The sequence below is a fragment of the Quercus robur genome, chromosome 5 (genome assembly GCF_932294415.1).
Source record: "Quercus robur chromosome 5, dhQueRobu3.1, whole genome shotgun sequence".
Taxonomy (NCBI): domain Eukaryota; kingdom Viridiplantae; phylum Streptophyta; class Magnoliopsida; order Fagales; family Fagaceae; genus Quercus; species Quercus robur.
Genome location: NC_065538.1, coordinates 80,931,434 through 80,947,381, shown reverse-complemented (window position 1 = coordinate 80,947,381; position 15,948 = coordinate 80,931,434). Strand labels below are relative to the sequence as shown.

The 15,948-nt window shown below is 34.2% G+C and overlaps 1 protein-coding gene and 1 long non-coding RNA gene across 17 annotated transcripts in view; both read left to right on the top strand.

Annotated features, from left to right (window-relative positions):
* The window catches only part of LOC126727320 (G-type lectin S-receptor-like serine/threonine-protein kinase RKS1), a 164,319-nt gene that overhangs the window by 33,718 nt on the left and 114,653 nt on the right, over window positions 1-15,948 (top strand). For 2 of the 16 annotated variants that reach the window (XM_050432909.1, XM_050432910.1), the window contains exons 2-8: window positions 3,222-4,631; window positions 4,742-4,919; window positions 5,080-5,275; window positions 5,621-5,831; window positions 5,988-6,225; window positions 6,329-6,479; window positions 6,561-7,029. The exons of 6 other annotated variants lie outside the window; for them this stretch is intronic. In XM_050432909.1, the coding sequence (XP_050288866.1) occupies window positions 3,278-4,631; window positions 4,742-4,919; window positions 5,080-5,275; window positions 5,621-5,831; window positions 5,988-6,225; window positions 6,329-6,479; window positions 6,561-6,863 (2,631 nt within the window). In that variant the 5' untranslated portion in view covers window positions 3,222-3,277 and the 3' untranslated portion in view covers window positions 6,864-7,029. Of the gene's footprint in view, window positions 1-2,557; window positions 2,844-3,034; window positions 4,632-4,741; window positions 4,920-5,079; window positions 5,276-5,620; window positions 5,832-5,987; window positions 6,226-6,328; window positions 6,480-6,560; window positions 7,030-8,671; window positions 9,105-9,296; window positions 9,632-15,948 lie in introns of those variants that run through there. 8 more of the 16 variants (XM_050432920.1, XM_050432919.1, XM_050432918.1 and 5 more) reach the window with 7 other exon arrangements.
* LOC126727338 (uncharacterized) lies at window positions 13,109-15,668 on the top strand. Its single transcript, XR_007656210.1, has 3 exons — window positions 13,109-13,363; window positions 14,513-14,581; window positions 15,346-15,668. It is a non-coding gene; the product is annotated as an uncharacterized LOC126727338 (long non-coding RNA).

Sequence of the window (15,948 nt, the reverse complement as noted above, 5' to 3'; positions counted from 1 at the left end):
AAGGATTCGCCATTATTTAAAAAGTAAACGATTTCACATGAAAGTTAGGTTTTGTTTTGTTTTTTTTTTTTTTTTGACGTTTGAGAAGGTACTCAATATGTGGAGTCTTTTGGGTTAATATTGTAAAATTCAAAGTTAATTTGCGTTATACGAACTGTTCAAAGATAATTGGGAAATTGAGGAGAGAGACTGAATTTCGGCAATGGCATTGCCGAAATTCAGCCAAAAAGTAGGAGAGAGAATAAGGAAAGGAGGAGAGAGAAAATCTTTGAATTTCGGCAATGGCATTGCCGAAATTCCACTGCCCAGTTTTGCTGCCCGAATCCTGTGTGTCCGAGTGTGGAGTGCTCTTAAAATAAAAAAACAAAGGCAATGGCGGCAATGTCATTGCCGAAATAGGGGAATAATTTTTTTTTTTTAGCAATTATGATAATGGCATTGCCGAAAATGGAAAAAAAAAGTTGTTTCGAAATCTCTAGAAGAGTAAAAAACAGGTTTCATGTCCACAATATTTTTACAATAAATCACATATAATTAATTATTAGTAGTTAAAAAAATTTGTGACAACTAATTGTGGCAATGGCATTGCCGAAATAGGAAAAAAAAAATTGTGGCAATATCATTGCCGAATTAGTGAGAAAAATAAAAGTGACAAACTACTTGAGACAATTGCATTGCCGAAATAGGGAGAAAAAAAATTGGAAATACCATTGCCGAAATAGGTGGAAAAAATATTTTCCCCTATTTCGGCAATAGTATTGCCGTAAATGAAAAAAAAAAAAAAAAAAAAAACGGCAATGGGATTGCCGAAATAGGGGGGAAAAATTTTCCCCCCCTATTTCGGCAATCTCATTGCCGTTTTTTTTTTTTTTTTTTTTTTTCATTTACGGCAATGCTATTGCCGAAATAGGGGAAAAAATATTTTTTTTCTCCCTATTTCGGCAATGCAATTGTCTCAAGTAGTTTCACTTTTATTTTTCTCACTATTTCGGCAATGATATTGCCACAATTTTTTTTTTCCTATTTCAGCAATGCCATTGCCACAATTAGTTGTCACAAATTTTTTTAACTAATAATAACTAATTATATGTGATTTATTGTAAAAATATTGTGGACATGAAACCTATTTTTTACTCTTCTAGAGATTTCGAAACCACTTTTTTTTTCCCATTTTCGGCAATGCCATTATCACAATTGCTAAAAAAAAAAAAATTATTCCCCTATTTCGGCAATGACATTGCCGCCATTGCCTTTTTTTTTTTTTTTTTTTTAATTTTAAGAGCACTCCACACTCGGGCACACTCGGACACACTGGATTCGGGCAGCAAAATTGGGCAGTGGAATTTTGGCAATGCCATTGCCGAAATTCAAAGATTTTCTCTCTCCTCCTTTCCTTATTCTCTCTCCTGCTTTTTGGCTGAATTTCGGCATTGCCATTGCCGAAATTCAGTATCTCTCCTCAATTTTCCAATTATCTTTGAACAGTTCGTATAACGCAAATTAACTTTGAATTTTACAATATTAACCCAAAAGACTCCAATATGTGATTCTAAGTTCAACTCATGTTGTCAATTATGTTACACTGTTGAGTTTGACTGGTCAATAAAGGAAACTAGAAAATCCATGTGTTTTATAAATGGGTTGTGTTAATGGACACTTTAAGGTGCTCATTAACAACACACTTTTAGGTAATTTTTTGGGTAACTTTTTCAGCTTTTGGCAGTTTTTCAGTTTTTGACATTTTTTTAAATCTTTTTTGACAACTTTTTTCCTTTTTTTAAGTGAAACACAAAAAAAAGGAAAAGTTAACAAGCACAGCATGGTGCTTTTTAACATTTCCCTTTATAAAATTGATGCTTGAATGCCTCCCGTCCCTAGACGCAATTCTAGTTGACTTGTGATGCTTGGCTTATTGATTGTGAGTTTGGTTCAGCTTTTTGAACTTCGACTTTTTGAAAAAGTGGGGGTTTTCAAAAAGTACAGTATAAAATTAGCTTTTTTTAAAAAGCTGAGTGATTGGTAAAAACTGTTAAAAAGTGCTTTTTAAAAAAACTGAGTGTTTGGTTAGCATTTATAAAAATGGCAGTTTGAGTTATAAATTACCAAAAAAGACAATGAATATATAAGGAGGTTTATTTCATACTTAAATCAACTACTTAATAATACTTATTCAAAAAAACTACTTAATAATAATAATAATAACAATAACAATAATAATTTATTGTTAACTAAAATTTGTTGTAAAAATATTTTTACAATATTTTCACAATAAATCATACGTGGTAAGTTGTTATTGATTTTAATTTGAATAACCCACTTTTTTTTTTTCACTCGTATTAGCTAGTAACAACCCACCACCTAAAATTTATTGTGAAAATATTATAAAAATATTATAGTAGCATTTCTTTATTTTAATTTTTAATTTTATTTTTCTCTTTATCTCTTTTTCTTTCATCCACACGTTATTTATATTTTTTTTCCACTTTTTTTCTCCTCCACACACATATTCTTTACCTTCTCCCTATCTTCACTTTTGACTTTTCTTTATACTTTTCTTCTTCACCAGACTACTACCATTTCGTCCACTCTCATTCCAGAACATAATTTCCTTTTTCTGTTTCTCTACTTTCCTCCACACATTTAGCCACACAGCCCACACCCATGCACTTCTTCACCTTGATCTTCTTTATTATTTTCTTTTTCTCTAAATTCAACCACACACATCTCACACACACACACTTCTTCATCTTGATCTTCACAAGTAATTTCTCTTAATTTCACCAAAAATCTTCAATACCTCTCTTAGCCCACACCCACGCACTTCTTCACCTTGATCTTCACAGGTAATTTCTCTAATTTTCTGTGTTTGTCTTCAATTTTTAGTGTATTTTGTTGTTAGTGAGATGAGGGTAATTTGGGTCATTTATTGCATTTTCAATGGTAATATATATTGATCAAAGCGCTTTTGCGTTTGTAAAAGCTTCTCAAACTTGCCCACACGTTTTGGCTTAATTCTTTACATTTCATAATGCAGAAAAAGCTCATTTTGAAACAATACCAAACACCCGACTTTCATTTTTGCTCTCAAAAAGTGCGTTTTGGCTTCTAAAGGCCGAAACAAACGGGTACTGATTTGGAGCAAAATCCTTCTGGATAGGCTGCTTCTTTGTCTGAAAGAAGAGAGGCGTGTAGTCCTAAAAGAAACAATTAGTCAGCAATAGGTATCAGAAAGAGAAGACTTCAGAATATTCTCTCTCTTTTCTTGTAAGAAGACTTCATGCCCACCCACCAACCACCCCGTCCAAAAAAAAAAAAAAAAAAAAAAGTTATTTTAAGTGAAAGACCACTGCGCACAAACATGGATCATGAAACCATGGTCATGCCATTGATTCTGATCGTGCTTTTCTTCCCATTTTGCACTTCCGTTGACACCTTAACACCAAACCAATCCATCAAGGATGGCCAGTCTTTGATTTCCAACAAAAATAATTTCGCCTTAGGCTTCTTCAGTCCCGGAAATTCTAGCTACCAGTATCTTGGTATTTGGTTTGTCAAAGTGGCATATCAAACTATAGTGTGGGTGGCAAACAGGAATGATCCTATTATTGATTCCTCCGGTGTTCTCTCCATCAACCAGTATGGAAACCTTGTCCTCCATGACAGTTCTAACCGTCTTCTTTGGTCTACAAATGTGTCTGTCCAGGGGACAACCTCCTCTGTTGCACAGCTTCAAGATTCAGGAAATCTGGTATTGGTCCAAGGCAATAACAAAAAGGTTATATGGCAAAGCTTTGATCATCCTACAGACACACTGCTTCCAGGCATGAGGCTTGGGTTGAATCGGATGACTGGGTTAGACAGGTTCTTGACATCTTGGAAGTCACAAGATGACCCCGGAACTGGGGACTACTTCTGTAAGATAAATCCAACTGGCTCTCCACAAGTCGTCTTGTATAAGGGTTCGACTTTATATTGGCGGTCAGCTCCATGGCCGTGGCCCACATCATTATCAGCAGCAACATCCTCATCGAGTTTTAAGTATTATTTTGTTAACAACGAAGATGAGGTATCTTACTACTTTTTTGATGACCCCTCTGTCATTTCTAAAGTAGTGGTTGGCAACTCTGGAATAATCCAGAAACTTATGTGGAATGATGGTGACCTTCAATGGAAGGAATTCTGGTCAGCACCTAAATACCGGTGTGACAACTATAGACACTGTGGTGCCTACGGTAAATGTGAGTCTGATGACAATGTTAATAAGTTTGAGTGTACGTGTTTGCCAGGGTATGAACCCAAGTCTCGGAAGAATTGGTATCACAGAGATGGTTCTGGGGGGTGTGTGAGGAAGCAGTTGGGGTTGTCGATGTGTGGGAATGGAGAAGGGTTTGTGAAGGTGGAGCGTTTGAAGGGTCCTGATTCATTTAATGCAGTTTGGATGGACATGAGTATGAGTAGCTCAGAGTGCGAGCAGGCATGCTTGAGAAATTGCTCTTGCACAGCTTTTATCAGCATGAATATTGATGGGAAGGGGACCCGTTGCTTGGCATGGTATGGTGAATTGGTTGACGTTTCGGAGAATTCATATGTAAGGTGGGATCTAAATGTGCGTGTAGATGCAACTGAGTTAGGTGGCCTTCTCACCTTGCTTGTATTTTTCGTAAATTTTCATTTCTGCCTATTTCACCTTACAAATCGTGGACTCAAATTTTTTTTTTTTTTTTTTTTTTTTGTCCTTCAGCTACTTACACAACGAAGTCCAATGGTTTTCTTGGCCACAAGAGGCAGCGGGCTATTACAATAATTTCTCTTATGGTGACATTGTTTCTGGTATGCTTGATAGGCTATATATGCCTAATGAAGAAGAAGAAGAGGAAAACATCCCCCTCAAAAAAAAAAAAAAAAGAGGAAAACAAAAGGTAACAAAATCACTTCCATTGTATTGTTCGCACAAACACAGAGGAATATATATATATATATATATATCAAGAGTCATTTTAGTAGACCACTTGAGCTATATAAATGCTCAATTGCAAAATTATAGTCAGCAATGTCTATAAATCTATCAATATGTTTTAGGACAGTGAAGAGAAAATTGCACAATCAATCATTATATTTTACCGGTGCCGTGGGCTATTTGGAGGGAAATGAGCTAGAGGAGAATAGTAGACATCCAGATTTATTGATCTTTGATCTAAGCTGCATAGTTGCTGCCACTGACAATTTCTCTCCAATCAACAAACTAGGACAGGGTGGCTTTGGTTCTGTTTTTAAGGTAAAGTTACAATTCATAATGGCATCGTTGAATGTTGACATCTTGCATATTTTTCCTCTCTTTTTCAATTTCCATTATTTTGAGAGTGTGAAAATACAGGAAAATGATTTACATAATCTAAGACATAAGTTATTTTTTTGAGAAATAATTACAACATGCTGCTAACCCTGCAGCTCGAACCCTTTCCCCCTTAGACCCCCAAGCACTTTGTGCATGAGGAGGTGCCAATTCAACTACAAGGCCTTTGGCAAGACATAAGTTATTTAAGAATCAGATTGTGGCATTGAACTCAATTGCTTTGAACTAATTGTTACGACTAAGCTTAATTTTGGATCATGGATTCAGGGTCAATTATCTAATGGACAGCAAGTAGCTGTAAAAAGGCTATCCAATAGTTCAGGACAAGGAATAGAGGAATTCAAAAATGAAGTTATGTTAATAGCAAAACTTCAACATAGGAATCTTGTCAAGCTTTTTGGTTGTTGCATTCAGGGGGAAGAAAAGATGTTGATTTATGAGTACATGCCCAACAAAAGCTTGGATTTCTTCATTTTTGGTACGTCTTCTTTCTATAAATCTATTGCATTCATCTTTTTTTTTTTTTTTTCTTTTATTATATATATTCAGAGAATATTTTTGGACTACATACAACCAAATATTTTTACACTATTTAATCACATTTTGAGTATTCTGGAGTTAAATTTTATTGTAGACCATACAAGAAGTTCATTGCTTAATTGGGGGAAACGCCTTGAAATCATTATTGGGATCACTCGTGGGATTTTGTATCTTCATCAAGACTCAAGATTAAGAATTATACATAGGGATCTTAAAACTAGCAATGTTCTCCTAGATGGTGAGATGAATCCTAGAATTTCAGATTTTGGGATAGCTCGTATATTCAAAGGGGACCAAATTCAAGACAAGACAACTAGAGTTATTGGAACATAGTAAGTACGCATGTGCACACAAAGCCTTTCACACTTTCCATATATATAGAAAATGAAGGCCTATGCAAGCTTTAACTCTATTTTTAATACTATTCACATGCAGTGGTTATATGTCACCAGAGTATGTGATATTTGGGAAATTTTCAACAAAATCAGATGTCTTTAGTTTTGGTGTCATGTTGTTGGAGATCATTAGTGGCAAGAAGAATAACATTTCTTATCAAACACACCCTTCCCTAACTTTGATAGGGCATGTAAGTAACAAAAAAACAACAATCTTTTTCCATTTGCATTTATAATACAACCCCTTTTGGATAATGCTATAAACCATACAGGTCTGGGAACTATGGACAGAAGATAGAGCCTTGGATATAGTTGATTCATCGATTACTGAGTCATTTGTTTCTCATGAAGTCTTGAGATGCATTCAAATTGGGCTCTTATGTGTGCAAGAAGATGCAACAGATCGACCAACAATGTTGGCAATTCTTCTCATGCTAAGTTGTGAAACAACTCTTCCTTCTCCGAATCAACCTGCTTTTGTTTTCAAAAGACCTACCAAGGATTTGGGATCAGGCACAGGAAAGGGGTTTTATTCTATAAATGACGTGACAATAACTAAGTTTGAAGCTCGCTAAAGGCAAAGATTCTAGTTAAGCTGCATCAAATTTGCTCCTATAAGGATTCTAGTTAGCGGCATCTAGATTGCTTCTATAGGGATTTGTAGGAAAAATGAACATATACTCTTTTTGTATTTAAGAACAAACATTATTTATTATTCTTATTCTTTGTCTCTTTTCGATATTTCTGGTGAGACTTAAGACTGTGATGTCTGGCTTGGGTTGCTAGCTTCTTGCGTGGTTTTGGCGTGAAAAAGTGAAAATGATTCTCTCAATACAACTTTAAATACATAATATTTAATTCAAAGTATGAAATAAATACATTTCACATAGAAACAAGAAGTTATTTAAGCTCATTTGTGACCTGGTAAATTATTCATATAGGTTTTACCTGTAACGTCTCAACTTTTAAAATTTAGAAAAAGAAAAAAAAAGGGAATGGTCAGATTTTTATTTACATTCACATGTGCCCCCCACCTACCCCCCATTCCCCACCGCTCATTTTCACACCATCTCTTTTCTCTCTTTTGACCGGCCATCCCTTTTCTTCCTTTCATTTTCTTTCTTTTCTCTTCACTTTACACCCTCATTTCCCACACTCTCCCACCGGGTTCCACTCCAAACCACTGTCTCGACCATCATTTTTCCGGCAAAATCACTAGAAAATCCTTAGAAACTTCTAAGCACCTTCACATATTCTATTTAAGTTAAAAATTTCTAATCTTTTTTAGTCTAAGCATTGATAATGATATTCATATGATTTATGAGCTTTGGAAGTAATATTCATGTGTTAATCTGTATGGGTTTTGTCTTGGTGGATTTATTTGATGAGTGAGTTTATGGTTTGTACTAATGGTGGCTATCTAAAGTTTATTTATGATGGAAATTTAGGAGTTTTGAGTTATAACATGTGATGGTTGGTAAATCTAATTTTTCCATTACTATTGGGTTTATTTAGAGTTCGTTGAAGTTCTAAATTTCTTGTCTTGGAGGATATTATGATTTTACTTTCATGGGTCTCTTGATGATATTGTGTAAATATTATGGAAGCTAGTCATAATGTTGGAGATGATATTGAATGGGTTAGCTTTATAAATTGGAGTCCATGCCTTGTGAATTAAATTTTTGAGAAACTTTGGAAGTGGAATATATTATTTGTGAGGTTAAATACTAGGCTTGCCTAATTAAGTGCTTATTTCACAATTTCTAATCTGTAGCTAGATGCAATTTCAAGCTATATGCAATTTCAAGCTATATGCTTATTGTGATAGGTTTGCTTGATATTGTTTAGATTCTAGTTAATCTCCTTTAGAGCTTGGAGAAATTGGCATTTTGCGGGTTGTGAGGTAAGTAGTTTTTTAATGGGATTTTTGGAAAATAATCATGTTGCATAAACATTGTTTTTGGGTTAGACAAATTTTTGGAAACTACTTATGGGAACTATATTTTCCTAAAAACTACTGTGTCATAACCTTAAATGTATATGACTATTTATGAAAAATGCATCATATTTGGTATTGCATTTGGGGAAATGCATGAATTGTTGACATGGAAAAATGAGCATCTTTTATTTAATCTTTGATAAGGAAATCATGGATTTTATGGTATATTAGAAAATTTAAAGATGCTTATCTTGTCTTGTTATTTGGGAAATTGATAAAAAATCTTTTTGACAAGAATGAAGTTGAAAATCTTACAAATTTTGTGAAAGTTAGATTATTTAAGGTTTTTATGAAATTATGTGGATATAAACTCTGTATTTGAAAGTACATGTATACTTGTGAGCTTTATGTTGTTTTAACCTTATGTCATGTGTGATTTCCCAGTGATCACCCAATTGGTTTCCATAGTTTTCGTGGCAATGGAATCAGATCTAGGTCAGTGCTCTTTCACTTTGGATGACGCGTTTTTCCCTACTGCCCATGGGGGGAAGAGGTTCCTTAATTGTGTGTGGGTGAGGCTGCTGCCAAAAGACTACATGCAAAAGAGGTCCTATTTGACACGTTTTACCTGCTGTCCATGGAGGTAGAGAAAAACCTTGAGGGTATGGGTGAGACTGTTGCCCATGGAGCCAAGAGACTGTATATCAGAGAGGACAATATCATGCCAGTTGTGAATGGGTGGATCTTCTGACCGGTCTATGTGGTAGTGTGGTATATTTGTGATAAATTACCTTATGTTTGAGTTTACGGCTTTGGAATTATATTGCTAGTGCTCACAAATTATAGTATATAGTTTCAAGGTATTTACTTTGAGAAACTTTTTGCTCCATTATTTAATCATTCTTGTCATACTATTATTGAAATGATCTTCCAGTATTCAATTAGAATTTCCCAAATTAAAACATGATTTGTAAACTGTTTATCATCATGAAATTTGCATTTCCCTCGCCCCCATTAATTATGCTACTTATTGGGCTTTATCTCATCCCACCCTCTCATAATTTTTCAGATTAATTAGCTATACCTTGGGTATGGAGCTTACTTCATTGGTGATGATTGAAGTGCTATGTTAAATTTGGAGACTTTTGCTGTAAATGGTTGGTGACTCGATTTTGCTATGTCCAATGAAACCTTAATTGATTCTATCGGAGGTCGGTCGCTTGAGGTTTGTTAGTCTTAGGTGTGGTATGTCTAGATTTGGTGTTAAGGTTCCTTATTCTTGGTAAGATTGTGAGTTTGTGTAATCCAATTGGAGTTTTGTAATATATTCATGTATTATGTGGAGACACATGACTTTTTTGTTATTGTTCGTAAATGTGTTATAGAGCTCTGACATGTAATGTGGAGATTTTAGTATGATTATATATTCTTATCCTATGGAAAAAAAAGAAAAGAAAAATCTCCTACAGTCTCTCTCTTGATGGTTCTTTTCTTAAACTTTGGACCCTTTTGGGTTTGAGGCGTGACATTACCTACCTTTTTTTTTATTTTTTTTTTCAAGAGAGAGAGATACCTACCTTTTGGTTTTTTGGGTAAATAGAGGAACGATCATTTAACATAGGTCCTATTACATTAAGAAAAATGCTAAAGGTATTACAAATTTTACTACATAAAGTGATAAAACTTACAAACCGATATTCCAATTAAATTGATTAGACTTATACCTCCTCATAAATAAATATTTGAATTGTCTCTTTATGATTAGTGGGACATATTTTTATAAGCTCAATATAGTAAAATTTGTAAATGTCTGTATGGTACTACCCAACTCCATTGTTGAAGAAAAATGCAAGCTTGTTGAGACTTGAGAGTGTTCTGTTTGTGATTGCATTGTGGTATTATTGAGAAAGATGGATGGCTCACTAAGAATAGCACCCAACAGTAGGTGAGAGAATCAATCAGTGGTTGTAGGATTATTTATGTTAGTTAATGTTTGTAATGATCCCCCTCTCTATGTCTTGTGTTTTGTTTATGTGTATGTGTGATTTAGAAGGGTAATAGATTGAGTTGGAGAAGAAACTATGCAGCCAAAGATATAAAATTTGGGGTTTTGACTTCAGCTCTTTGTCTTATGCTAAAGTGTGTGGAGGAAATTGTTGTTGCTGTCAAAGTCACCATGGGTCCTAAGGTATTCTTTAGCTACCTAATCACACCATTCCTTAATATAAAGTTGTGATTTCCAACTATCTTGTGTTGGTTTTAATTCCGTGCCAAATTTGATTGTAATTTCTTCAATCATTTTCTTTGAATGTATGTGGGTTTATTTGTAAGGGATGAGTGTGAGAGATCGATGAAGAATCAAGCTTCAAATGATGAATTAGTGAAATTCATGACTAGCTTGCAAGTAGCTCGCAATAAGCAACTCATGAAAAGGCCACGTGTGGAGCACATGACTGGAAGATGAAGAGTCGTGCTAGGCTATCAATTTCACAAGTGTTTTGCAAGAAAGGCCATCTCACGAAGTACTCACGAAAGTTTCTGTTTGGCAACAAGTTGTGATGCTTTACCAATTTCTTTATCCACACTATAAATAGCCTCATTACCCACAAATTGTAAGGAGTGTTTTTCAGAGAGAAAACCCTAGCAAATACACTTGAGAGTTAGAGATTATTATACTTACAATCATCTACATATTTTCTTGTGGTTTTCTTCAACTCCTACCTCTCCATCTCTAAATCCTTGAGAGGTTGTTAGCCCAAACACTTACCACACCCATTCTGAGTGTCAATTGAGATTTTGATGTTGTTGGGAAGCATTGGAAGGAGCCAATCATTGACAAATGCAATCGGGCTAAATTGTAGGATTTGGAAAGCTAGAGAAGATAAGACTCCGAGAAGTCCGTTGGTTGCAAGAGCTTGGAGGGCTCAAGTACATGGGGTAGACTAGGCTTGAGGGTTTTTTGTTATTCGTGTACTCCAACTTTACTTTCTAGTTGATCAATTTTGACTTGGAGGGTTGCAGGGAGGTTTTTCATCGAATTCTTCAGTTTCCTCTTTGATAACTCGTCTTGGTGTTATCTTGTGTTTGCATCTTTCTTCTCTACTCTTTAATCTTTCATTTTATTATTGATGATGGATGGATATGGCTTAGGGTAGCTTTATCGATTCATTGCGCTTATTTACTCTTTTTCCACATTTAGTTTAAGTTAGAGTAAAAGCAATCTAGCTATATTTTTTTATTTAGGGGTCTAAATAAGCTCTTGGGTTTTAGCACAAATTCGAGCTTTCACTTAATTCATATTTTTTACCATTCTTTAATAATGTCTCAATTATCAGTTTGACCACCATTGGTCTTTCTACTTACTTTAGACCAAAGGATCAATCATTTATTGAAGTTTTCCATATTTGCTTTCTTCATATGGCACATTTTGTAATGGATGGGAGATATGGTACAATAAGTGAGATGATTATTATGTTACACTATTAAGAGTCAATAAAAAGACTTTATTAAGTCCATGTATTTTGGTCTTGAGATAGTTACAACTTACAACATACTGTTAACCTCACAACTCAAACCCATTAAGCCAATCTCAGCCCATTTTCTACAGCCCTTATTTGCCAACCTATTCAAACTATCAACTACTCAATAAAATAGGGAATACATGCCAAAAGTTATCATGTCACTCTAGCCATCATTAAGTTTCTCTAAAACTTAAGAAAAATATATTTAAGATAAGTATTGTGATATTTAATCTGCTAGTCGGTGAAAATTGATGCCTAGAATGCCTTCAGTCCCTTGATGCAATTCTAGACTTGCAATGCTTAGTGACTGTGTAAACTGACTTATTGACTTAACCCAACATCCATTTTGATACGCTACTCTTTGGATTGAAAGAAGGGATACTTAGTCCTAAAATAAAAATATTCATAGACAGAGATAAGAGAGGTGAAACTTCATAATTCTCTCCCTCTTATCACATTTTGAGTATATTGGAGTTAAATTATATTGTAGATCATACAAGATGTTCATTGCTTAATTGGGGGAAACTCTTTGAAATCATCATTGGGATCGCTCGTGGGATTTTGTATTTTCATCAAGACTCAAGATTAAAAATAATACATAGGGATCTTAAAACTAGCAATGTTCTCTTAGATGGTTAGATGAATCCTAAAATTTTGGATTTTGGGATAGTTCATATATTCAATGGGGACCAAATTCAAGCATGTTTTGAATGCCTTTTTTGGGATAGCCAATTCCTAAGACTAGCTAGGAAGGTGATTAAGAAGCTATTTGAATGCTTTTTTTGAAAATTCATTGGATTAAAAAAAAAAAATGAAAGGGGAATGGATAAAATTATAATAGTAATGGTTTTAGATTTAGATAAAGTGGAATCATTAACTTGTGCAATAAGGTCAAGAGAAAGCCGTTGTTGAGTTGATTCATAATAGTGCATTTTCATGTATTTGTATCATTGTGATCTAGCATTATTGAGTATTGACAGTATTCCTTTGTCGGGCCTTTTTCTAGGATCATTTGTATGAGCCATCTAGACATTGACTTGTCCCATTGGGGGGGAGGGGGGGACCATGAACACTTCACCACCTTCAATTCATAACACCAATTGTAACACCTCAAACTTTTTAAAGCAATTTTACAATGCGAATAATATCTCAAGTGAATTTTATGTTTTTCAATAAGGTTGTTAATTATTTTTGTAGAGGTCTTTTAAATTTTAAAAGCTTGAGGTGGCATTTAAGTGATTTGTGATGATGGGCTGAGTGAGGATTAAGGAAGAGAAGAAATTTAAGGGTGAAATGGTAAATTTCTTCCCATGATATTTTTGTGATGAGTGGTCTATAATAACCCATACATCACCATACGGTAAGCCACACACCCCGCCCCCCTATTTTTCTTCAGCCGCTTCTCCCTCTCTCCCTTCCCCTCTCTTCTCATATTCAGTCTTCTTCTTAGTTCTTCCCCAATGATGACTGAACCTCCAAGCTCCCATATCTCTTTCTCTTTCCTTATTTCTTTCTCTCTCTCTAGTTGAGACCTCCTTGTTAGGGAGGATTATGTCTCCATTGGTTTTCCTAGTAGCTAAAACTCCATGAGATTTTGGAGTGGATTAAACCCAAGGTAAAAATCTAAGCTTTTATCTCAATTTCTTCAATGAAATCCTTTGGGTTTTGCTATTTAATGATTATTATGGTAAATACTTAATGGGTTTTGGTGAATAATGGAATATTAGAGGGTTAAGATGATTTGGGCTGCAATGGTTTTGTTAAAATCCGAAAATTTCATATCATTTGAGAGTTTTTGCTTTGATAAAAGGTTTTTGTTGATTAGTTTTCTAAAGGGTATTTGAGGGTTGGTTTGCTAGATCAACTATATGGGTCTTGTTGTTGCATATGTTGATGTGAGTTGATTTTAAAGTGTGTTTTCTCTGCATTTGGGTGACTTTGACATATGTGAGTGTGGGCATTTGCTTGTTGCATGCCAAGTGTTTGATGAATTGCCTATATGAGGTTATGGGTTGCATTCCTAGTTGTTAATGTGTGCTAAAACATGTAGCTTTGAGGTTAATCAAGTTTAACAATTTTTGGCATAGTATTAAGATTATAGTAATTTTATTTCGGAATTGTAAATCTGGCCCTGACAGATTTGAGTCAGCTGCGTTACATGATTTTTAATAAATTACAGAAAAATATTTTTGGGCTGAATTTTGGATGGTACATTCTAAACATATAAGAACTTATCCCTATTTAATTTCAAGTTAATCGGATAGCTTTTCGTGAACCAAACAATTTTTACAAAATGGCTGACCTGCTGTGTATCGAATATGAAAGTGCGATGAAAATGTTGGGATTTTGTGGAATTTACTTCAAATCTTTGTTGAATGGATTGGTTTGTAAATTCATGTGCTTTCTTTGAAATGTGTTTTACTTAGTTAAGTCTAATAATGGTTTGGTTTAATCATTTAGTGCTCTAAAGGGAAACTCATGAGATATGCTACTCCTATTATGAATTGATGTGTTTTATGTTATGTTTATATGTGCACATTGCTTGCAGTGGAGAATTAAAATGCTTTGGTTTTGTGCTTTGGCACTATGAGTTTGTATGCTTGTTTGGTTCCCGTTGGGAATGGGTACTTGTCTAAGGTTGGGCAAGCTAGGCTTTAGTGCATTTGATTTCTTTTAGGGGATCCTATTGGATTTTGGAGACAAATGTGATGATAAACTTTGCGATAGGTCTTGTTATTAATAGGCTTGTTCCTTATGTTTCTAGGTTTTGAGATTCTTGGTGATGGACCTAGTGACGAGATTGGTTGATTTCCTTTATTTTTGCAACTAAGAGGTAAGTGGTGTTTACTAATTTTTGGGGTTTTCCCAAAATAGTGTTGATTATTAAACTATTTTATATCAAAGAAATATGTTGATATTCTATATATAAATGAATATTTTACAAATGTTTGATGTGCACATTGACTATTCGTTTTATGAAAAACTTGTGGGACAACCTAAATTTATTTAAACTTGTATGTGTGAATATTTCTTTATATTTTTGAGAATTATGAATGGATTATTTTTGTGAGTATATTGAATATGTTTTGAAAACCTATGGCAAGTCGTGATTTAAAAGCTTAGTATTATATTTAGTCCTTAGTAAGGGACAGTCCCAGAAAAGGGGACAATGCACATTTGATAGCTTTTTAGCAAGAGAGTATATTATTGAGGATCCAAAAAGGAAGCTCCTTAGCAAGGGAGTGCACCTTTAGGTTCCAAAGGAGCCATCCTTAAGAAAGGGTATGAAAATGAGGTTTCAGTCCCAAAAAGGGGACAACACAACCTTGTCAACGGGGCGTAAATGTTGACCACGAGAAAAGCTTAGGAAATTGCGTGTATGATGGTATTGATATATATATATTATGATGGCTCACAATATAAAGATATTTTCTTTTATATGAAATATTTGATGATAAAATATCGATAAGTTACAAGTTATGAATTTGTTATAAGAATTATTTATTTGAAAGGTTTGTTCCTACACCCCAATGTTAGTGATTTCCATTTATTGAGTTATCTCAACCCCCCCCCCCCCCCTTTTATTTCCCCTTACAGATACATTTGAGGGATTTTTGGAGTAGAGATTCTTGGAAGACAACAGTTACGAATTATTTTGTGGAGCTGAGGATTTTATTATTATTTTTATGGCATTAAACATGGTACTGGAAAACTATTTTGAGGATGTTTTACATTTGGTGGATTAGAGCTCTAACATTTGTGATAAGATTAGGTTGCTGGTTTCTTTTATTTAATATTTTTTTTATAGATTATTTAGATTGTATAGACTTTTATTATTTATGATTTTGGGGCATTACACCAATAGCACTTATTTCACTTGTTGAGTAAATAACATCTTGGGGAGTTGCCAATTGAATATATATATATATATATATATATATATATATATATATATATATATTAACTACAATTCATTAACTACATCTTGGGGGGCAATCTTCATTACAAAAAGAGCCTCCAATTGAGTAGTTAATATAACATATAGAGACACCATTTGACCAAAAAGAGTTAAGCCTATGTAGGCTCAACTATGTTCTATTAACCACTATATGACATTCTTATTTAATGTAAGATTTCACTCATACATGCACACTCAACATATTGAACTCTATTTCAAGCATGTTGTTGTTGCCTTTTTTT